This window comes from Aulostomus chinensis, chromosome 20 (genome assembly GCF_037954235.1).
Source record: "Aulostomus chinensis isolate RoL2024-O1b breed Wild chromosome 20, RoL_Achi_v1.0, whole genome shotgun sequence".
Classification (NCBI taxonomy): domain Eukaryota; kingdom Metazoa; phylum Chordata; class Actinopteri; order Syngnathiformes; family Aulostomidae; genus Aulostomus; species Aulostomus chinensis.
Window position 1 is genome coordinate 7,373,286 of NC_141339.1, and position 25,450 is coordinate 7,398,735.

The 25,450-nt window shown below is 39.5% G+C and overlaps 1 protein-coding gene across 2 annotated transcripts in view; it reads right to left on the bottom strand.

Moving 5' to 3' along the window:
* The window catches only part of epha7 (eph receptor A7), a 102,252-nt gene that overhangs the window by 69,626 nt on the left and 7,176 nt on the right, over positions 1-25,450 (bottom strand). For both annotated transcript variants that reach the window (XM_086190211.1, XM_086190212.1), the window contains exons 4-5: positions 12,253-12,408; positions 4,610-4,945 (exon numbers count right to left, since the gene is read on the bottom strand). In XM_086190211.1, the coding sequence (XP_086046337.1) occupies positions 4,610-4,945; positions 12,253-12,408 (492 nt within the window). The remainder of the gene's footprint in view (positions 1-4,609; positions 4,946-12,252; positions 12,409-25,450) is intronic.

Sequence of the window (25,450 nt, forward strand, 5' to 3'; positions counted from 1 at the left end):
TAGATGGATCACCATCTGTATTCACACACTGCATGCTCATTCCCATAGATCTATGTTGAATATCATGCAGGAGGTGGAGATATAGAGGGAGAGGGCTTCTCTTTTTTAAAGTTATTTCACAGTTATGGGGCTCTAGTGCTTAACCATGCAAAGGTTAATTAATTCTGAATGATGAGCCATAAAAGCCTTGATAAGTCATTTTATTATGAGTGGTCATGCATGCTTTTCAGGAAGCAGCAATTGTTTTAGGAGGGCCTGAGGTCCCAGTTTTAAAATACTAAAGAGCCAGACCCAGAGAGCACTGGATACTGGAATGGCTAGTGAGCAGAACCGTAAGCCCCGAAATATATAGTTGATGTTTGTTCAACATGGGAATAAGACTGTAAACATCAACCTAGAAGGACAAATACTGGAGCATACAGAGATTTTTGGACATGTTTATCCATCCATCAATCCATTAATTCATTTTCTTCCGCTTATTTCTGTTAAGGGTCGTGGGGGGCTGGAGCCTATCCCAGCAGCTTTTGGGCGAGAGGCTGGGTACACCCAGGGCAGGTTGCCAGTCCATCACAGGGCCAACATACATAGACAGAAAAACATTCACACTCACATTCATACCTACGGTTGATTTAGAGCGGGGTATTCAATTAAAATTCTAATGGGCCAAGTTTTGAAAAAAGTCTTCAAGCTTGGGTCCGGAGGCCTATCGCAATTTTTTTATGATCATTGATTTCACTGACAGGCCTACACCTCCTTAGCCAGCAGTCAAAGTGTGCATTATGATTCAGTGGCATATTTAGCCAATGGAAGTAGACTTTAAGCTCGTTGTATCAGTGTCTGTTTGGTCAAAAAAGAACTTTCAGATGAAATGAAATAGCCTACGTTTCAATAATATTTCAACAGTATTTATTAACTGTTTTTTCCACATTAACCTTAAACATATTGTCCTGCAGGGGGTCACATAGGTCTTAAAGTGCATTCAATAATAGCTCAACAATTATCAGTGATTTCTACATTAACATTAAACATGTGACAATATCCTTTTCTGTTTCAAGTAAGCATTTTGCTTTTCAGCTGCACATAACAAAAGAAAATACACCAGAGAGCTTGATGAAAGATATGTGTGTGTTTGTGCAACTATCAGCGACAACTTTGATATTCATTCAGCCTGAGCTCAGTTTCTTAGATTCAAAATCCACTCTATCCCATGTTTCTTCTCCTCTTTCACTCACATCAAGCATATAAGGGGTCAATATTACTACTAAATTCCTGTCAGCTTGTAAATACAATGCAAAGAGAAAAAAAAGACTTGAGTTAAAGAAACATGTATTTTCTAGTGTTAAAAGTGTTGTGACAGAGGCCGGTACATTAAAGGCATGGAAGGAGAGAGCTGATGTCATTAACTTTGTATCATCTGTGATGTGCACCACCAAGTAAACACTGCAAAGTGTCTCCACTGAAGATCTCTTGATTTTCTTATGTCATTTAAAAGCTTACAGGCCAATCATTTGTATCTAAATTTTATTATTATAATCCACTCTTAAAATCCGATCACTGCTCACAAACTCAGGAGAGGTGACCCAGTTCACACAAATGAAGTCTAATAAAGTATAATCTCAAGGTACTAAATAGTTTTAAGAATCGGTTTACATATTCCAGTTTTCCCTGACAAAAAATAATCCTTTGTATTTTAATAACTACTAAAGGATTCTTTATTAAAATTCATGTAGAAAACAACACATGACTTAAGCTGTTATAGATACTGTACCACTTTCACATTTATTAATGAACCTAATCTAAAGCTTAAAACTGGGGATTACCAGTTAATTCAGCAAGAGCTGTTATATTTCAAAACTTTAAAATTGAAAGAGGACTCTTTTTACTCTTAAAAGTATACTAGAGATTAAAACTTGAATTTATCATAGTGGCAAGCAATAATTATGCGTATATGACTTTTACACATGTGGTACAAGGTGTCAGGGGTCGGTATAGATTTTGTTGGCAGCACTGCCTATGGAAAGGAAAGAGTTACAAAAATGTTGATGAATACCAAAATAAAATAAGATAAGATAATTTTTTATTGATCCCCATTGGGGAAATTCAAAATATTAATTTCTTTGAAACAGTGTGTTTGGGTCTTTTTAGGCATTCAGGTTTGTTCTTTTGTTTGTTTGTTTTGTTGTTGGATGAATTGTTGGTTTGTTTTTATATCTATTTTCTTCATTTTATCTACACAATGCAACTTCCACTTTCTACAAAAAAGGAAACAACTACCTACTATTTTTGTAATAACAAACATTAGCAGTTCCGCAAAATTATTGAAGTCACTGGTTCAAAAAAGGAAATACACACAAAATGTCCAGTTGTTACTAGTTCCCAATATATCTATTTCAGAGCTGTATGAACAGATGGAGTGGGTCACCCTGCCTTGAATGAGCTGAGAATATAAATAAAAAAAATAAAATATATAAAATATAAAAAGATAAACTTAGGATATTTCATTTATGCGATTTCAAAGTATTGTAGGATTTGTTGTGCAAATTTCACAATAATACCATCAAATACTAAGGGCAAAATCATGGGATCTTTGGGTTGTTTTAATAAAAAAGTCAAATGTAACGATAGTGATGATTATTGAAAAATATTAACTGCAAAATCATTCTGACTTTGCATATTGAATTAATAACTCGCCGATTAAATCCAACCAGACCTATGAAACATTTTGGGGGAAAAATGACATTTTAAATAGTGCCACTAATTCACAATGGAAGGCATGACACTACCTCTATATAACTCAGTTTCCCAATAATTACTGGTTCAATATTCCTTTGTAATTGTCTGTTGTAAAGAAGCCATTTCCAATTACTAGTAACTGTAAAAGACAAGTTATTACATTTTTTATTTCCAAACTTTTTCCTGCAGGTCATTTTTTTGTTTGTTTTGTTTTGTTTTTTTAAATGTCCCCGGGATATAGTCCTCATATCCTCAGTACTTCTAAGATTTGAATCAAGCCTAAAGAAATGCATAATTCATAATTCCCAGAACTGCACAGATCACAGTTTAATATGCACTGTACATTAAGGTGAAAAAGTAAGCATGTTTAGAGAGTACTGTAATTATATCAATAATCCTGAATAAGAGAGCAGCACATGACTCCCTATCACATTGAAGAAGATGTTTCTTTAGTCAAACATTCAGCAACAGCCTCTGTACTCTTGTTGCAGCAGGGCTTCTTTTAATCACCATTGTCTTGGGCCAAGTGTGTTTCATGGATGCTCAAGCATGAAAGAGAGCTCTTCTGAGGAGGATCCATGGAAATAATGAATAAAAAAAAGTACTCTCTCACCACAAAAAATACATTAGTTCTATTGACATTGGATTCCGTCAAACCCCGCTGCAAATATGTAACTAGCTTTTAACCTCTGAGTATGATGCTTAGCTAATGATGGGGAATCATTTAAATGTCAGAGGTTCAAAATTTGACCATTTCAAACATTACTATCTGACTCTTACAACTCATTTACTCTGCTAATTTACTATTAAAATGCACATAGCAGCTAAAATGGTGCCTCAATGGTGTGTAACAACTGCCCTTCAGTACAACGGCCAAATAAAATCCTTTATGATTGGGCCTGACAGGTGTCAACTTGCAATACTATGGTTGGTTAAATGCTGCAACTATATGAAGAGCACTTCATCCATCCACCCACTTCTTCTCTAGTTTGACTCAACAGTGCAAAGTTTTGAGCAAAAATACAACTGTTCACTCTTGACCAATTATAATGATGTAAAATAAATCCACTTCAATATTCTGAGCAAATATTCAGCTAACAATGCAGACAGCATTATTATTCATGTTAACATAATTATGCTCTTTGTATGGAAGTTGTTTTCTGTTTTGTGCTGTTTTACATATTTCTGTTTAGTGATTGAAGTGAAGTGATATTTCAGATTTTCATTTTATATTGAAATAGAATTGTTGTGAACTATGTGAACATTAACTATTTCCCCCATGGACCAAAAAAATATAGGTAATTCTGAATTATTGCAACAATTTTCAGTTCAACAGTTATCATTACATCCACACTGTATAGTTACATATTTACCTTGGGCTGGTAACTGTAAATGCTGCTTCTTGTCATATTGTTGATACAATGCACCCAACATGTTTAGAGTAGAACCAAATTCCCTTCTCTTGTGTGACAACAATGCTTGGATCTGATCTAATGTAATCCAATAAAACTGGAAATTATTTTCAAAAAAATGCAATATGTCGGGTTATGATCTGTGGTAATTCTGTTTTTAAAAGAGCTCAAATCAAATTTATGCATGAAAACCCCTTACCTTAACAAACACCTTTTTCATCTTTTTGTTTGAAAAAAGACAGTTTTTCATGACATCAACCCTCATTCAGGTGTTGTTTGAAAAAAAATAGAATAAAAAAGAGGCTTTGCTCTTTTTTTCATGTGTTCAGTTTTTTCATAGCCTTGGCACAAAATAGTCCTGAAAGATAAGTGAATCTGTTCAAAAAAGCCTGAAGTGACTGAAAACTTTCTTTTGTTTTAAGCTGGCAGGGAAAGATTAAATACTTTTACGCAGGATGCCTTACCTGCTTGACCAGTGGCAATGCTAACTGCAGCAAACAGTCTCTGCGTGCGGCTTAGGTCCGATACCCCATTGACAGCCTCAACCTCCAGAGTGTAGTTGGCATGGGCAATCAGGTCCATGATGGTCACATAAGAGTCCACTAATCCTGACTGTGCAGGAGAGTATCCCACATTAGGTCCACAAGGCACACACTCTTCAGGCTCCCAGCTGCAGCGCCGGCATATAACTCTGTAGGTGACATCATTGCGACCACCCGTGTCAGCTGGTGGGCTCCACTCCAAGCTAACAGTGGTCTGGTTGATGTTGTAGACCAGGTTCTGTGGTGCCGAGGGAGGTCCTGTCAAAGGTGGACACAGAGTAAGCCAGAATTAAATAACCAAGTGCCAAGTAGTGACAGCCAAGAGTGCGCATTGACTGGATCTGTTCTTTCACTGTCCTTTGAGAGGAAAAAAAACACTATGGGACATGTCAGCTCAGCCCTAGAGCCAAACACTGACACTCAATTATAATGATACTGAGACCTAGAAAAAAAAATGTACAAGTACACTGAAGGGAAGTCAGCTCTGGCAGGTACTAAGGTCAGGCAGAAAAGACTGTGAAATCAAGGAGTAGAGCCCAGAGAATAATTTCATTGTCAGAGTTTGTCAGAGATTTATAATGAATTGTCATTAAAGAGGCAGTGCACAAGAACATGCCACACTGTACTACAATGTTGAGCAGTCTCATTTATTTATAATAGTGCATTTACTTTGCAAACATGTAGTTTATGTCAAGTTCTAAATTTCTGATCTCAACAGTTCTCATATCTGTGCACTAGGGCTGCAACGATTAGTCAACGCTGTTGACAAAAATCTATAATAGAAATAGTCGACAATGGAATTCATTGTCGACTATTTCTATTATAGATTATTGTCGCCAGACGCATTTTTCCAACAGAGTGAGGCATCTCACTTGATTTTAATCTCTCCCGAGAGTCGCTCATGCGCAATAGCGTCTCTGTCTCTGAGCGGTAACATACAGAAATGGCAGCGTCAACATCAGGTACGCGTACCAAAACTTCTAAAGTTTGGGAGCATTTTAGCCTGGATACGGCGAATAAAAAGACTACTTGCAAAGTTTGCAAAGCAGACCTTGCGTATCATGGCAGTACCTTGATGATGCACAAACATTTAAAGAGAAAGCACATCGGGCAGTTGGACGAAACGGAGTCTGACTCGCCTCGTGAGATTCAAGTAATATTCAAGCCAGTACGGTTTTAATGACATACATTGTACATTTTATAAGCGTATTTTCGCTAAAAAAGAGAGCTTGAGCGTTATGCCAGACTGTGCCTGACAAACGTACTTTAAATTAATCAATTCAATAAAAGATGTATTTTTCATTGTACCCATCTTTCTTGTGTTTATTATCATTTGCCACATAATTAAATCAACTTCATGCTAAATTTAAGAAAAAATGAATAAATATCCGATTAGTCAACTAATCGTTTCAATCGTCGGTGAGTAGTCGATTATTAAAATAGTCGTTAGTTGCAGTCCTACTGTGCACCCTAGCCGGCATATAGGCTGGTATGGATCTATATATTGGTTGTATTTTTTTTTCCCATTAGACCCTTTATTTAAAATACAAATATCCAGAAAGCTTTCTATTTTCTTATGAAATATATATTTTGAAATATGTTTCAAAGCCCTTCAAGTAAAGACTATACTGTGATGATTCACCACAGGCATCTGAGGGATTTGGTTATAAACTTTCTTCTGAGAAATATAGTTATCAATGCTCCAAGGCAATGTTTTTTTGGTAAGTTTGAAATAATTTTATCATTATTTTTGTATTTATTTGTTTCATCAAAAAAGGACAGTGCTCATCAATGAACATTCTAGCTTTTGCTGTCATGTTATGACTTTTTAAAGCTAAAGACAATAGCTACTATGTTGTGGGTTCAATGCCTCCAAAAGAGAGGGTGCAATGTCAGTATTAAATAACTGACAAATATGTCCAATATTGGGCTGCACGGTGGTGCAGTGGTTAGCACTGTGGCCTCACAACAAGAAGGTTCCGGGTTCGAGTCCCGGCTCGAGCACAGGATCTTTCTGTGTGGAGTTTGCATGTTCTCCCCATATCTGCATGGGTTCTCTCTGGGTACTCCGGCTTCCTCCTACAGTCCAAAAACATGCAATTGGGGACTAGGCTGATTGAATACTCTAAATTGACCATAGGTATGAATGTGAGTGTTGTTAGTCTCTATGTGTTGGCCCTGCGATGGACTGGCGACCTGTCCGGGGTGTACCCTGCCTCTCGCCCGTTGACGCTGTGATAGGCTCCAGCCCCCCTGCGACCCTTAATGTGTAGGAATAAGCGGAAGATGACGATGGATGGATGTCCAATATTGCTGGTTATTTCCCTTTTTATTTTTTTCTCCAGCAGCTGATAGGATAGAATGTTTAAAAGCACAAGTTTGTTCATGCTGCAATAGTACTATCTCAGCAAGAGACACTGACTTTTCTGGCTCTCCTCCAAAATATATACATAGTCTACACACAAACAGGAGACACTTAATTATGTCCAAAAGAAATGAAAAGGTTTGACAGACTTCATAAACATTAACAGTAACAGGGATGTAAAATTTGACATTATCTAAACTAAATGTATGTCAAAAGCATATAGGGCCGTTGACGGTTTCCCAGTAAATGTCTACATTCATATTACTAGACTGGCTCATTGTGTATAACAATGAAAAACTGCTGCTCAAAGCTTTCATATTCCAGTTCCATGTTTTATATGGTCCAGATTTTGATATAGAACTCCCCACATCACATGAAAGATCATATGACTTGTATTGTTTGCTAAGGAATTTTCTAAGAACATACTTTTTCGCTGGGAGATTTAATCTGTTTTGTATTCCCAGGAAACATGTTTTGAGAGAATCTCAGAGAGGGACCTCTCAACTCATTACATATGTCATATTGACAAAATAGGTCATAAATATGCATAGACCCAAAACTGCTATCATGATACTCAGGCTAATTTATACAGCACTTGGTTGTTTTCCTGTTCCACCCATTAGAACCAAAGACTCAATGGAGACATCCATATTCATGATGATTTGGTGAGATAAAGAGACTGGGAAGATGAAAGAGCCACCTGTGGCAGGTGAAGTGGAGAGGTCTGACTGTCTGATACCACCACTCGACTCCAGACTTGGTACTGACACTCAACAAGACATGCTCTTATTCTTCCTCACAGATAAAAGAACTGTGTGCCTCAACACATTCACTTAGACACCAACGTACTTGTGCGCACCAGGACACACACACACACACACACACACACACACACACACACACACGGCTCCCACCACTATCATAAACCTTTAGCCTTTACCTTTCATTTATTTTAGCATTTCCATGGTAATTGATAATAACATTTCATGTTTGTACGAGTTTGACACAAGTGTTACTATATACCACAGATCAAAGCAGCAGATTCTCAGCTACAAGGGAATTAGATCACAGTGACCCCAGATCTGTATGAATTAGACCCTATACTGCAAGCAATATGTCTCTTTCTTTTTTAAAGGCCTCATTTTGTCACTAAGTTATTTTCAGATTCATCAAACCAGCATCTTTTCAACAGATTGAACTTCTCTCTTAAGACCTTGTTGTCGTGATTCAAACAAATACTTGTAAAATGCAGAAGGTGCAACACCACAAATAATTTCAAGGTGAACTTGAACTTGTTCCTAGAGAATCAAATCTAAAATTAAATCAGGAAAGGGCTACAAATGATATATTCTTCAGAAATCCATAGAAATTCTCTAGACATGATCAGACATCTTACAACTTAATTGGTTTGAAAGGTATGAACTCTCCAGTACTTTCTTCTTGCCTGGCATATCTTTATTTCTCCCAATCTGGATTGAGGAAAATTTAACTCTTCTGCCCCTACTTTACCTACAGCACAGATCTGCAAAGTATCCTGAGCCCTCCACAATCTGTCTTTCTATTCATCCTTATAGTTCAAGGGCTTGTTGCTCTCCTTTTTGCCATCTCCTACTCCCCCACTCTGTCTTAACCTTTCATGTTCTCTCCTCTTACCCCTCCTCTCAGTCAAGTTTCATTTCACGGATTAGCCGGGCAGAGCCCCCACAGCCTGCAATGTCTCAATCACCTGCTCGCTTCCTTCCAACACTGCCACTGTAACCAAGCATGTGTTAGTGGGCCTGTGAGTGTTTTGTTGTCATGTATAAACATGGAATATGTGCATACCCATTTTATGTTTCTTGCTAAATCATTTGCATATTAATATGGCATTTTTTAGTCTGTGATTTTGCGCTTAGAACTGTAAAAACAGACAGAGAAAGCTTTCAGCTGCACAGAAGAATTCATAACATTTAATGATCAAAAACTTTGTTTGGAAGATGATAATTTTCAATCATGTTTCAAAGTCCAACTTTATCATACAGACCTTAGTAAATCCAAGTTAGGAGGTAAGAATCTGGTGCTTATCAGCCCTGAGGGTGCTCTGGGCTGCCTTAAACCTCCACACTCTAATAGCTGGCTGTGTTCTAATTGGGGACCTATGTGGGAGAGCAGCAGCAGGGGAGAATGGTATTCAAATCACCCGTGAGGTAATCCTCACAATACAAATGTGTGCCGAGACCCTTTGACCTAGCCTCTAATGATGGGGCTGCAGCAATACCCATGTGAGAGGCAATGCTGAAGAGTTCTTGACTAAAGGGTCTCCAACTGTTGTTGGTTTGCTATAACCAGGATTTCCTCTCTAGTTCAACATTACTATCCCAAAATCACGATTGGACTTGGCAAGAACTTTGTTTTCAATGTCAGCCCAGTCTCCAGAGTGTGCATGATGGAACAAAACTGGAATAAAAATAACAACAACTGAAGGATAAATTCACAATTGACCACATTCTCAGAGAAGCAGTCTGATTGTGGTCACTCCATGAGGTAGTTTCACCAGAGGTAGGTTCACCATCATTTCAATCACTTGTCTCCAACAGGAAAGGCTAGATAGTGTTGCTCACTCCAGAACAATCAAAAAACATTACCCTCAAACCTCAGATCGCCTTGTTCAGGTGAGAGTCAGCCCAATATGGCGGATGCACATTTTTCACAAGCTCCTAGTAAAGAAACTGCATTTGGTTTGTTGACTTTTGATCCCCTTCTGCGGTATTTACAGCAAATTTTCAAACCCATTATCAGGACAACAACAAAAATTGCATATGTTTTGAAATTACTTTCTATGAATTTCAGTCAATCTATTTCATGGAAAGTCACTTTTAGTAATTTTGGTACCATCTTCAGTGCTTACTCTATTATTAATCTTACAGCACTGGGCCAAAGAGGGCCAAACGTGTCCTCACTGATCCAGAAGTGGATCACTCACTTTCCTGTTTTTTTATGCAAATAAACACCTTCATAATTTGTGTCTGCAAAGACCACAAGCAGCTGTTTTTACCTAGGACAGTTTGTCAATTGATGTGGATTGTATAGAGCAAAAGCTTCACGGTAGTGCAGTGGTTAGCACTGTCGCCTCACAGCAAGAATGTTCTGGGTTCGAGCCCCGGCTTGGGCACAGTGTCTTTCTGTGGGGAATTTGTATGCTCTCCATGTGCCTGCGTGGGTTCTCTCCAGGTACTGGACTGGTCTGGCTTGCTCCCAATGTCCAAAGACATGCAAATAGGGACGAGGCTGATTGAATACTCAAAATTGACCATAGGCATGGCTGTGAGTGTGACTGGTGTCTGTGTATATGCATTGGACTGGTGACCTGTCCAGGGTGTACCCTGCCTCAAACCCGGAGGCTACTGAGGTAGGCTCCAGCCCCCCCGCGACCCTTAACAGGATAAGTAGCAGAAAATGGATGGATGGATGTGTAGAACAACACACTGAATCATTTAAAACATGTAAAGTATTTTAATTCTGTTCAGGTTTTTGTCTTTTTTAAGGGAGATCTGGCTGGATTATTTTTTGTTGACACACATTTGTGATATATCTCTGTGGGCTTTTCAAAATTATGAGACACTGTATAATATTAATATGAATCCATTGGCATGTGAATGAGTACATACTTCTGATCATATCCATTGAGGGGGCAGTCCATCACTACGATCCAGGACACATTTCCCCTGTAATAACTTAAAAAAAGTTTAATACTAAATTAACACTGGCTCTGATATTCTCTCACTGTTCCCCAGCAACTGGAGCCAAGACAGACTCTGACAGACATTAACTTGTTGATGTGGCACATTTTTGAGGAGGGTGGCAGGGGTTCAGAGTAGAAGTGGTCAGAGCTGTTGTATGATTGATGCCCACTCCCCAACATGTCAACAACTTCAGTCGCTGCCCTGCCTCTCAACAAAATGCTTCCCCATATCAGTCTCAATATTTGTGTCTCATTTCTCACAACTTTACATATGAATGGCTTGTACAAACAAAAAAACCCACCCACACCCTCTTCTTCCTTCTTTATTCAGCACAGATTGGATATTCATGTACCCACATTACATCTACATCTCATTTCCTCTTAAATCCTCATAGAGACATTCTTAATCTCTGTGTGCCAGAAATTCATCTCACTGTTTTGCTAAGGCTGAGGATATGGTAGCTTTACAAACCCATATTTTACAAAGTCTGTCAGTCAAGCTATTTGTTCAGCCAGTGCAAATTCATTTTCAATTACTATTCACTTCTGGTCAGGATGATGGCTTGAAAAAAGGAAATATAGTGACTATTGGTCACACTGACTTAATCCAGCAAGGACTGAGGAAATGCACTAATGGAAAGCTTGTCGTAGGTGAATGAGGAGGGGGAAGATGAAGTTATTCATTCAAGTTAAAAATACATATTTACATGTAATGGTATGAGGTCATAAAGTGTGGACTCAAAGTTAATGAAAATGAATAATGGAAAGCGTGCATTAGGCAACTTCAGTTATTACCGTGCTGCTTTACTTAGCAAAGGTGATCACGCACAAAGGAACAGCTAGAGGACATTGCAAAGAGGGGGCACCTCCTCTTTTTTACCAATGCATGTGTGTCCTGCCCTTGATCAGTTGGAATGGTAGAGTGATGTGGTAATGTCCGATTAGGATCATTGGAAAACTGAGTAATGGACCTGTCGTTTAGAAAAGGATTTGTATAGTTGCCTCTATTCTGCATGAAGAGTTTGGAGATATATTTTTCATGTGAATTTTACAATATTACAAACTCCTCTCTCACCTCTATACAAGTCCAATAATCATCTCTTTGATTAACTGGTTTGATTCATTAAAAAAAAACAGTTTGAGGCTACACAATTCTGCTATTTAGGTACTATCTCCGCACCATTTTCATTTTGCCGTACAGTCATTCTGACTTGGCCTACTTCCGATTTTCATCATTATTTGGTAGATGTTATATTAAATGAAATTACTGTTGAACTCATAAAAACATATATAGCCACATAGACATACATATACAGCATAGCATACATAGCTATGGTACACATCTGGGGCATTCCTGACTGACAGGGAAGGGGTGGCATGGCCTCCAGAGTATGTTTTCCGCCAACATGTGTGTTTAAATTCAGATTCCCTACAAGTAATCTGTGTCATGTTTTCCAACGAATGCCAAGCCAGACTTACTTGTACAGGCCACAGAAGGAGGGTCAGAGACAGCTCGATAGTAGCCATCCTCGCAGTCACAACGCCAAGAGCCTTCATGGTCATTAAAGCTATGTGCTGGACAACGAGAGCACTGAAGGTCCTGGGAGGAAGACTTGTAGAAACCACGGCCACATGCTGTGGAAGAAAATAACAATGGATGAGTCCAAAGATACCCTGCTACCCTACAGTTCAAAAACATTTCAAAACTGTTATCAAAAAAGTAACCTTAAGTTATCAAGATTTCACCCTTTCTTTGATTTTGTGGGAGCAAAATAGCCACATTAGATATTATATTGTGACCACATAGAATCATTTTGTGATCCATCCATCCATCCATCCATCCATCCATTTTCTACCACTTATCCTGTTAAGGGTCACGGGAGGCTGGAGCCTATCCCAGCAGCCTTCAGGCGAGAGGCAGAGTACACCCTGGCCGGTTTGGCAGTCCATTGCAGGGCAAACACATATAAGACAGTCAACCATTCACACTCACTGGTGACCCGTCCAGGTTGAATCCCGCCTCACACACGAAAGCTGCTGGGACAGGCTTCAACAAGCAGGTTGAGCCATAATAAAACCATGTTAAGGCACCAGGGTAAAAAAAAAATTAATCATCCTGTTGATAGACAGGTCCAATTTTTGCTTTTCTTTTCTATTTTTTTACAAAACTAATCTCTAAGAGGAAACATTTTTTTCAGAGTAAAGACAGTCATAGTAGAACACATATTGAGTACAAGCAGATGGATCAATTAAAATTTTATTTTTGATCAAGTTGGTAAACAAAAGATGCAAAGAAGTAACTCATTAATGCCTGTAGCAAGATTGGAAATTAAAACAAAACTCACTGGTACATGATTGGACTGTGCATCATCAGTGTTAACAAATCTGGCCAGTTTGAGACAGGGGTGGACAGCATGTCAACAAATGTTGTTAATCCGTGGATGTTATCCTCATCTGAAATATTATGTGGTGGTTCTTGTAATATTTGTTCTGTCAGTATAAATTTCCATCCATCCATCCATTGTCTTCCGCTTATCCCGTTTTTAGGGTCACTGAGGGGATGGAGCCAATCCCAGCGGCTTCCGGGCGAGAGGCGGGATACACCCTGGACAGGTCGCCAGTCCATCGCAGGGCCAACATATAGAGACAGACAACTATTCACACTCACAGTCATACTTACTGTAAGGTCAACTTCGAGTTTCCAATTAGCCAAGTCCCCATTTGCATGTCTTTGGACTGTGGGAGGAAGCCAGAGTACCCGGAGAGAACCAACGCAGGCACAAGGAGAACATGCGAACTCCACACAGAAAGATCACACATCCGCTGAGACTCGAACCCAAAACCTTCTTGCTGTGAGGCAACAGTGCTAACCAATGCACCACTGTGCTGCCTGTCAGTATAAATTTGAACCATGTAACAATGTTCCAAATTAAAGAATTTCAATTAAAAAAATAAATCCCCTAATTTTTCTTAAAATATATTTCGTGCCATGTACAAAATTAACTGATCAGCACACACTTCGGTCAGTTAATGGAAATTTCTACCACTCACCTTGTTTGAAAAAGAGGGGATACATTTCTCTGGAGGTACTGACATATATCTTCTAAATAAATGCACTGGCAAAATAAATTGTAAGAAGGAAATTATAAAATGCTTGATCTACTAAGCTGTATTTAAGCATGGCACAAGCTGGCGCTAGGTCAAGGTCAGGTCATTGCCTAATTTCAAGTTGACCCAAACGACATTTTCATGACACACACCCTCAACTGGCTTAGCAAGTGAACTTGAACCCCATCTGTTCCTGCTGCCTATGTTATGGGGAGTGGTCTGGCAAAACCATGGCACATTGCTTTTTGCCACACCAAAATCATTTGCACTACAGACAAAGAAGAGGCTGGTCTTCAGTCAGTGGTTTCATATGTGAAGTGCTATTTAAAGCATACATCAAGCAGAAGAGCAGATGTGCAGCATTGCATTACGGTTTTAATTATACCCGAAAACATGGAAACATTTGCCACCAAGTCCTCCCAGGCTTGCTTCACCTTCAATGGCTTCGGTGTATGCCTGCCCAGCCCTTATATAAACATAAGGATGTTTGTTTCTTCAGATGAGAAGCACTCGCTTCGACCAAGTTCAATGCATGCACCACTGAAATAGCAATGCACCAGTCCTGGAACAAGTTGGGCTTTAAAGGGAATGACGTGTGGCACTCTGATTGGTTTGACTGATGTCACTCAAAAACACACCAATGAATAATTAGGTGCCTTATGACTGCCTCTTTGAGCCACATGCCATAGCTTACGCTCTGATTACATACTCTCTAAATAACACATTGAGGCTTAACACTCTTGGAACGCATAGTGCACACATAGCACCATCCACCAACCACCTGGCGCCACATAGATCACTTAAATAGGGCCCTTATTGTGCTTAGATACTGCATAGTAATGCACATCTTTCAAAATCTCTACCATTGCAACAATGGTGCACCCTGGTCACTGATCTACTCAAAGACATATTCATTTCTAAAGCTGGCCCTATTAGTCCAACCAGCCCAACTAATTGCTTAATGATTTTTTTTTAAATGATCGCAGGTTTCAAAAAAAAAAAAAAAAAAAGACAAAAAGTACATAAATGCAAGTCAATCGTACTGGAAAGTTTAAATAATTTAAAGAAGGAATATGTCTACCCTTGGTCTGGCTATTTTAGCATATTTTGGTCCGCTGACCCACTGTTTGTGTGAAACAGAGACAAGCCTGGAGCCTGAGTCACTGGAGGCCAGTGTTGTTTTTATCTCTCAATTAATACCTGCCATTTTAAATTTAGAGGAATTTTAAAATATCAAGACAAAAATAGTGAGAATAAGAGTACAAACATAGCGTGAGTCATAGTTTTAACAGTTTCATCATAGTATGAAGCCAAAGCTGAGACACAGAGCATCCCCAATTTCAGCTACAAAAAAGAACTGTCATTTCCTTTTTAGCATATTGCCTAAGCCTCATGAAACACGATTTTGTTAATTTATTTTGTTGATTTGGTAATTTAAAAGAAAGTCCACTCATAATGGGTTTTGAATATCAAACAGAGAAACCATAGCAAGGTTTATAAGTGCTTACTCTTCACCTTTAGCTGTTGACTACATGTGCAGCTCTGATGAGCATTAACATTTCTGTAATTGCTGTAGGCCTAACTGATATGCAGTGTAAACACAATGACACTGACAGTCTTGCTCACAAGCAAGTTTAGATCAGCTTTGTTTCAGACACTGCTTTCTCCAAGCATCCCCGGCTGTTTAAACATTCTGATAAGCCAGCATGTATGTTTGCCTTTGGGTTTCAGAAAGCTCATCTGCTGGATGGCTGGTGAGCAGAGGAGAAGAGCCCAGCAGGGGCCATCTCCCACCATGGTCACCACTACAGGAGATGAGAGGATCCACAGGACAAATTAAAAGGGCCTGGGAGGGAAAGCCTTTCAAAAGGAAACAGAAATTAAATGGTAAGTCCAGCTTTGTAGAACTGTATGAATCCAGTATTAGTGCCCTCTTTTCCCACATATACATGAATTGGCTTGAACTTCTGTCCATACATAAAATTGTTTAGAACATATTAATCAAGAAACATTTTCAGGTTTTTGAAAATTAAAACTTGTTTAAAGGCCCCATCGAATAGACTTACATCTGTCTATCTGGAAGAAACACCAAGCAACAGAAGGTTTTTGATTGCTGTTTTATTAGCCAATGGCCCTGAACAAGCGTAAAAACTATAGGCTTGAACTGGCTGCTTCCAAAAAGGTCTCTGCTAACAATTGTGGATAAGTAAGTTCATTGTGTGCCCCTTAAGACTTTCTAAATCATATCAGATCAGATGGCTCACATTGGGGTTGTGAAACAATTAATTTCAAGCCACGTGTGCAGTGCTCACAACAATTTATCTACAATTTTACCCCCAAAATTGTGCTTGTCTTGAAGCAAAAGCTGAGCAAACTACTTCCTTCTGTGACTGGACAAACTGGATAAAATTTTAGCAATGAAATGAGTCATTTCATTGGCAACTGTGTAATACAAAAAACAATCTGTCCACTGTTTATCAACCTCTTCTATGTGGAAAAGTATTTGAGGAAGGCAGTGCATTATGTGATGGATGGGAGGAACCTAAAAATTACAGAAAGTATTTTCACTGGACTCAAAATTAGCCTACACCCATAAGTGCAGGATTAATCATTAAATGCAATCGTGTCAAGTGTCTATGAGTACGTAAACCAATACATGGGAGCGATATGTGGTTTAATGAAAGGCTTTGTGAATTCTGGAAGTTCCACCAGTAAGTCAAACACTTATCATTGGGTCTATTAAACTAAAAATGAAAACTTAACAATGCCTTTTTTGGAACACATTAGTCATGTAGACAACTTTATATTTTAACATTATTTTATGGCAGCAACTTAAATCAATAATGAGAATTTATTCTTTTACATGACTTGTTCACATTTGACCTGATCAGCGCAACTAATTATGACTGACAAAAAATTTCTGAATTTTCTTCTTTGAGTGCAAAGTTATCACAATCAACTGAAAATGTGAGCAGGACCACAACATTCTGACCTTTAAATAATACACAGGACTTAGCTTTGAACTCAAGCTTGTCAGAAAACAGTTTTTTTTCCTTGCTTGTTTCAGCAACAGGCAATATGTTTATCAGTGTATCTGACTGGGTTTGGCAGCCACACATATTTACAGAAGCAACAAAGCAGTAAATGAGGCCTCAAAATTGAATGCCTGTATGACACAGGCAAATAAGTGTTTCTACAGCTCTCCCAACAACTGGTAATACATTGAGTGACAAGAACAAACGCAGCGGTTCCAGACCAACATTCCTTTCCCAGTGGTGGCAGCTCGCGCGCACGCGCACACACAAAAAACACACACACACACACACGCACACACATTGACTTGCTACTGGCGAGCTCCTCTTCCTGGCACCCGATGCTGAAGAGACTCTCTTAAAGAAAGACACTGAGATGGAATGATAGTGAGGGAGAGGTTCTTTGTCAGCTGTCCTCACAGGAACACTTTCCCTCCACGTGGAAATATCTATAAAGCAATAACAACATGCCTGGAGCCCAGGAGCTTTTTTGACTGACACGTTCATGGCAAAGACTGACTCACAAACATGGTCAAATGTTGCATAGAACTGTAGAATTTCACTGTCTGTCCAAGAGAACTTCTAGTCCAACATACAATTACATTTGTAGAATGAATTATATGAGAGAATCTCCTCGAAATAAAAGACTGATTCATTTAAGTCTGGATAAAGGCCAACTAATTGCTTTGATTATTGACACAGGCAATATGAGAACAGCTAAGCAGCAGACACAAAGCCAGCTAATTCAAAACATGAGCAATTAGTTGGTGCTCAGAGAATGGGTTGAGGTTAAGCAGAGAAAGACCAAAAAAGCCAGCCATTCCAGGCAGCTCCTCAATAAGCTACATAGCAGACATCTGTAATTTCCCTTCCAGTGGTCAAGCACTTTCATCCAGTGATGTGTGAGAAGACAGGCCGCAGTCAGCAATTTTATACACAGAAAAGAAAAAGAGCATGAGAAAGTAGAGGTCTTGAAAGAGGTGGGATGGAGATAATCAAATGCTCCTGTGACTATGTTGTCTCAATCATAGCCCACACTAGGCCCAGAGAGTAAAACACAGTCTCCTTATCTTGAACAGACACACACAAAAAAAGGCTCTCGGCTATTCCTTCTTCCTCTGAACTGAGCTTGTTAAGATTATAGGTTTACATCCAATTCCTCTCATGCTCTGGCATTGTCATGACACTGCAAAGAGGGAGAGGAGCACTGACCGCCTGATAAATACCTTGCAGGACAAAATAGAAAATTGAACATGCATTGAACATGGTGGTCAGTATTTTTGTGTTATTTTTCTTGAATTAATCATGTACTTTGCCTGCCAACTGTGTAAATAGCATCAAGTACCGAAATGGGCCACATACATGAGGTCAGAATCTATGGCCATGAATTTTCCTTTTTGGGCCCTTGTTGCTATTCAGAAAGTATCATTTCATGTATACTGTAAGTTACTAAATAACTAAAGACTCTGAAACTTGGACCAAACTCACAGAATCAAAACAGTACCAGTATGAAGCAAATTTCAAAGTAATACCACAGTATTGTATTGAATTCACAGCTACTATGCGAAAACCTTCCTTGGTTACATCCCAGTAATCCAGGTGCCATGTGGTGAAACTAGTATTTGGTCTCAGAAAAAAAATTTGCATTTGTATAAAAGAGAAGATTGATTATTTCTCTTTAAGTTTCATGAAGCATTTGAAAAAAAAAAAAAGTTATAATCTGACCAAAACCTGTATTACATGGGGTCTGAAAAACTTTATAAAGTATATTAGAGGTAGTATATATTAGTACATTTCAGTAAAGTGATGCAAGCAACTATAAAACCTAAATAAAGTTACTATATTTATCACAGTTGAGTAGAAAGGGGAGTTACTGATCCAAGTCTATTCCTGGGGAGGGGCTAAAAGTGAGCTGCAACAAGAATATGGGAGACTCCCTCCCTCTGTGTTTTGCAGGCTGCAAGGACCAGAGTGAGGATAAAAAGCATGAGCCTTTCTGTGTCCTCAGTCCAAGCATGATGAGTCGAGTCAGGCCTAGCCCTCCCAACCCCCACCCCCTTCTCAGGTATCCTTATATCCAACCTGATTATGTGTTAAATCTGCCCATGTGTCAGGATAGATGTGGAAAGAATGCATGTTAAACAGCACCTAGAGGGCCTGCAGAGACCCTGAGAGAGAAGCCTGGAGATAGCACCCCATTAGAGTGATAAAAGAGGCAGAGGGAGGAGAGCAGCCGACAGAGCCAGCATGCAGGCCCTGCCGCCTATGAAAGCCAGGTAGAACAGATCAAGAATGATAAACGGAACAGTTAAGTTTCTTATTTCAGAAGGACACATTGCTTTCTGTAAAATGTTTTCCTTGGCTGCTGTCACTCTAGTAGGTAAATAGCTTTATAAATATAATTTCTAAACACAGGACTGGTAAAATGTGAATTCTGTGAATATTAGTTATGCCCTAAAAGAGATTTCCTCTGCCTGCTTGATTATGTTATCCTGTGTGGACCTTGAAGCCTAGTGTACCTCCATCCATCCATCCATCCATTTTCTTCCGCTTATTCCTGTTAAGGGTCGCGGGGGGCTGGAGCCTATCCCAGCGGCTACGGGCGAGAGGCGGGGTACACCCTGGACAGCAGGGCTGTAGAGATACACTAATCTCGCGATACAATACAATGCACGATATTTATCTCACGATACGATATATATCACAATATTCAGCGAACAATACAATTTGATACTTACATCCTTTTCTGAAAGATTTTAAAGGGACAAAGTGATTTTGGTGACATCTTGTGAGTGTTGCATTGACTTGGATTGAATTAATTGAAGTGAAAGCATCAATTATATAATACATGGCTCTGACTGGCAGCTTGCAAATGCTGGACAAAATGAATCAAAGAAGTGGTGAGAAAATTTGTTTCATTTACTGAAACTGAGTGCAAATTATAGCTTTCAAGCTTTTGAAAATTAACGTGAACAATGGAGAATTAAAGTGCAGCAAGCGGCCTTCTTTGGCAGCTTTTTTAGCTTGATACTGAACATGAGGTAGCTACTAGCCAGTCTAGCCACCAGGTTAACTAAAAATAAACCATGGCAGCCAATAATTGAATTCGCAGGTGACAACAGCATAGCAGGGCTCCATCGCGTTCACCATGCACCTAAAGCCGGTGTTTTCCACCACAGAATAAGGTCTCAAATCCTGACAAATAAAGCAGGAAATGGACTCCATAATTTTCTGCGACCTCGGTGAAGAAAATGGGAACTTGTGGCAACAACCGCCGTCACTGTCCAGCGTGGTTTGTTTCGGGTCGCGACGCAGTTTCTTTGGCTCGGTCTCAGTTAGCATTTCCTTGTGACGTTTTAGGAGGGCTCGTAAGTTGGTGGTATTTCCAGAGTACTTAATGTTTGTGTGACAAAGTTTTTAAACCGCCTTTTGTCTCATTCGTCGCTTTCCTTTTTGTTTTTGAACCCAAAATGCTCCGACACATTTGCGTTTAAGCATGCAGGCACTGGATTTATACCCACCGTCATTCTCCTGAATCTCTCAGCTCTAACCGGTTGAGAAAGGCGTCGGCGTCTGGGTAACTAGAAATGCTCTACAGCGACACTAGCAGCTGGCAGACCGAATTGCTATTGCTGCAAAGTGCGGGACATGGGGGATTTTAATGGGGCTTAACGTATCGATACTCACAGCTGAAAAATCAATACCCTCTGGGGAAACAAAACATCGATATATATTGCAGAATCGATAAAACTGCTCAGCCCAACTGGACAGGTCACCAGTCCATCGCAGGGCCAACATATATAGACAGACAACCATTTGCACTCACAGTCATACCTACAGTCAATTTAGAGTATCCAATTAACCGAGTCCTCAATTGCAAGTCTTTGGATGGTGGGAAGAAGCCGGAGTACCTGGAGAGAACCCATGTAGGCACAGGGAGAACATGCAAACTCCACACAGAAAGATCCCGTGCCTGAGCTAGGAGTCGAACCCAGAACTTTCTTGCTGTGAGGCAACAGCGCGAACCACTGCACCACCGTACTAACAAAACAGTCCTTTTAGATGATATCTTATATCTAAATTTGATATTTTGTGAAGTTAATACGACTTAAACACAAGAAGGTAAATGGACTTAATTTTATATAGTGCTTTTCTACCTTAGCAGCACTCAAAGCGCTTTACACTGTCATCTCATTCACCCATTCACACACACTGATGGTAAAGGCTGCCATGCAAGGCGCCAACCTACTCATCAGGAGCAATTATGGGTTCAGTATCTTGCTCAAGGACACTTTTGACATGGTCACCGGGGTCAAGGATCGAACCAGCGACCCTTCAGTTGCTAGACGGACACTCTACCCCTGAGCCATGCCGCACACAAGAAGGATAGTGGGTCCTTCTTGAATTGTGTAGACATTAGAATATTCAAATGACCTGGACTATTTTTTCCATTCAGGAATACCATACATATAACTTTATTAATGGAGAATTCTTTTTTTTGGTTTACTATTGCCTTGCCATGCAATTCTACCAAACTAAATGAACTAAGATAGGTAAAAGTTATTAAATCAAGTTCAAGTAGCTTGTTGTACAATCACTACACAAACAGTCTATGGCTACATTAACAGTACTGTGTACCTGTACCTATCAGTTACTCCAAAATACATTGTCTTCATTGATTCATTCATTGTTTTATTCAAAGGGTATTAACTGTCACATATGCTGTGAGTGGCAGTGACAGAGACAGACAAAGGACAAAGATAAAAAAATAGGAGGGAAGAAGGCGTGCCGATGTCACACAAGTACAGAACTTATTTGGACACCTTTCTGGTACAAACACTAACCTTATCAGGACCCTTAGTCCACACATGGACTGAAGAAGTCCTAATACCAAAAAAAAATGTAATTTCTGATGTTTGGTTAAGGTTAGGGTTGAGGTGTGAGGGTAAGGGTTAGGTTGGCTCCTATGAATGCAGGTCAATGTCATGTCTTCACAAAGATTACTAAAAAGATAAGTAGATGCAGCCCTAATCAATGTTCAGGCAACTTTTAAATACTATTTGAACACCAACTCCTGCTTTGATTTTCTGTTTTGCTTTCAAGGCATACTATTAGGACTGTGACCATATGCTATGACTATGGAGAGGGATGTCAACGACCAACACAGCTCATTCCTTTACCACTAATGTAGTCCCATGCCTTTAGCATGTTGCTCTGACTAGATTATGTTCTGTTTCAATAAATCGTAATAATTTGTGAGGACATTCATCAGGGTGTGTTTACCGACAGTTTGGGGATTTAGAACAAAGGTTTCTTCTCTTTTATGGACTAAGACCCCTGCAATATCAGAAGCAGTATATCTTGTGAAACCTTTCAGGGCAACAGAGAGAGACAGGTTTGTGAAAATCCCTGGCTTTATGTATCACCTCTATTTGACGAGCCAAAAGGCAAGTCATTTGAGCTCATCTTGCAGGTGATGGTTATACTCTTTTATAAATGTTTTGGAGAAATCAAGTCCATTCTACAGGGAAACAGGAGGAGTTATTTCTGAAGCTTCCTTGCTAACAAGCTTGCTAGAGCTTGGTAAAAATTTGGGCTTAGATTTGCACCATCCAAACCATTAAGTAGCCTTTGATATCCAGATTTAGTGTAAGGCATTTACTAAAGAATTAACGTGGTCACATACCTTACCACAGGAACAACACAAGAAGAAGGTATTGAATTTATGTTTTTCCTTCAAGCCCATTGTCTTTAATTTTCATAAGGAAAGAGAGATGCAGCAGCTGGGTCTTGCCTGGAGTCATGTTTATCTCCCATCTATGAGAGAGCAGACGTCCACCAAGCTCCTGGAAACAGTGGCAGAACATAAAAAGAACATAGGCCTTGCTGAAAATCTACGCAAAGCATAGGGAGGTTCAATGTTAAACCCAGTCCAAAAAGAACCGACAGCCTGAACAAGCTTTACAGGTACAGGCTTGTCTTATGGTGAAAAATATGTTAAAACACTCAATGAATCTGATGTCACATTGAACTGGACCCTCCCTCCACCTTACACATACTTGGAATGACTGCATGAGATGGCTACTGCCCTCCACACACACAGAAAACCGGCCCATTCATCTGAGGTTTCTGTGCTTAACAGGAGATAAGTAGCTTTCCACCAGAAACAAAGAAAGATTAGCATTCCCTTACACTGTGTTGGAGGGCATGCCACTTTGCCCTCTGAGTAGAGAAAGCCCAAAAAGAAGCATCTGATCGCTTGAACACAGATGTGAGCTAAGTCATTCTGTGACAAAAATTCAAATGCTGTGGCTGTATTACCACGCTGATACTACAGCTCAATTTGAAAATTAGTATGTTTAGGATAACACAAAAAAAATTGAACACTTAAGGGTGAAGTCGAGATTCCATGTTGTAGTAATTGCCATGACCCCAGCTGAAGGCCTAATTTTTTTTACCAACCATATACAGTAAGCAGTCATGGGAAAAAAGATAAAGCTATTTGCTGCCTTCTTAAAAAAAAAAAAAATCACCCACAAACAGAATAATTATGCAATATTATTAAGGATAAGCCTACTAGGAGTGTCACACATTAGTTCTGATTCCTTCATATCAACTTATTGCACTTTACATGTGATAAAACAAACAATGGATCAAGACAACAAACAAGAAGAATTAACAAAGCTCATAAGTGAAATAAGCAGGGGTTAGCAGTTGATGCTTGTTATAATAGTAAAAGTCTGTTATCACTTTTTACTCCTGAAATACTGCATAGATTTGGAGATGGAGAAGCACTTTAGACTGTTCTATCCAACAATTTACAGGTTCTCATCCTGTCTGAGCAGGAACTTAAGTCCAAACAAAACCCTCCTTGGAAATCTCTTTGTCTGTAACTCATCATGAGGCAAGGTTTTTTTGTTTTTGTTTTTTTTTTTAATTCTCAGTGATATGGAAAAATACTTGCTGAAGGGACTTCTGTTTAGCTCGATTCACCCACACTGAAATCGGAGAGTGGGCCTTTAAACTGAGCCAAACAATTACCTATAATGCACAAGGTGCCTGGCTCTAAAAGTGAGCATGCTGAAATTCACAGCTGACAAACATGGACTTTGCATTCTGGGTACAGAAGCAAGGATTAAGAAAGTTCTGAAAGGTCAAAAATTCCCATCAGCCTAAGCAAAATTGGTATTGAAAATGTCCCCAGTCAGCAACTGAGAAGTATCCCCAAATTGTGCCAATGTCTACCAAATCTCCTGACCCAGCACCCACCCATCTTATTTCAGCCCCTAAAACCCTCTGCTCCTAGAGCTGTTACAGAAAATGCCAAACCAGCTGCTCATCACTGTAGGAGTCAGGCCCCCTGTCACAAAGATGCCAGCTTGACCTCTCAACCCCACATCTGTAGTATACTGTATATTTACAACTACATGTTTCCACTCCTGTAAGAAATCTTGAAAAACAGAATGAATAGCAGTCATTCTCATTATGTTTTGGCCTGTAATGGGCCCTTTTCCTTGTTTGCTTTTATTTTGCACACATAACCATTATAAATTGTATCTAGTAAATTGCAATTTGTTTTATATTTAGTTTAATTATTCAGCACTTCTCTTAATTTTAATATAATTCTCTTGAAGATATGTCAAGATGTGCTTTAACAGAGCCTTCCAAATACATTTTAGCTTCTGTCTCCATTACAGTGGGAAAAATAGTCGTTATGTAATATGTTATTGATTTTTCCATCAGGAAATTGAAGTACAGAGAAGGTGGTCTAAAGTCTCCCAAAGGAAAAGCTCCTGTGACGGCTGTGTCCTCTCCACTGCCTCTTATGGTGGCGAGTCCCCAGGCCCAGTAGTGTATTACTTCACCCTCATGCCATAGTGACACAGCACCAGAGCTTCAAAGACATTGTCTTCTGACATGGAGTTGGTCTGTCTAATCACATCCCTCTAAAGCAGTCAGCAGGTAAGCAATTACAAAAAAGACATCTGTCCCAGTTTGGACAGCTAAAAAGGGCAAATGCTTAGAGTTGTAAGAGGTATGGAAGCAGGGATCAATGAAGATGTCTGAACCTGTTAGTGCAAGTGGAGATGAGGGTTGCTACATAGGGGAGGGACGGGTCTTTTGTCATGCAGGGAAAGGAGGCCAGAGAGGTGACCGTTCTTGCGAGCAAGGGTCAACTGCTGCAATCATCCATCTTCCATCTTGACAGTGTCCTGTCAGCCAGTGCGCTCACATTACTAAACACAACCGACAGGCCACTATTGTGACGTGGCAGTGGTCTGCAGCCATGTGTAAATGAAGTTAATATTCACTGACCTAATGCATGGCAACATGTGGACCCCAGTGTCCCCTTGGAAATAACCTTATCTGACACATATTCACAGACATCTCCTTTTAACAAAGTTCCTTATCAGTTTAGCTGACCATATAACATTCTCTGCATTTTGTCTATTCATGCAATGTGACACAAGGTCTGAAATTAGTCATGGCAGGCCAGATTCCAAGACCTAGATAATGATAAGTCTTCACTCAACTAT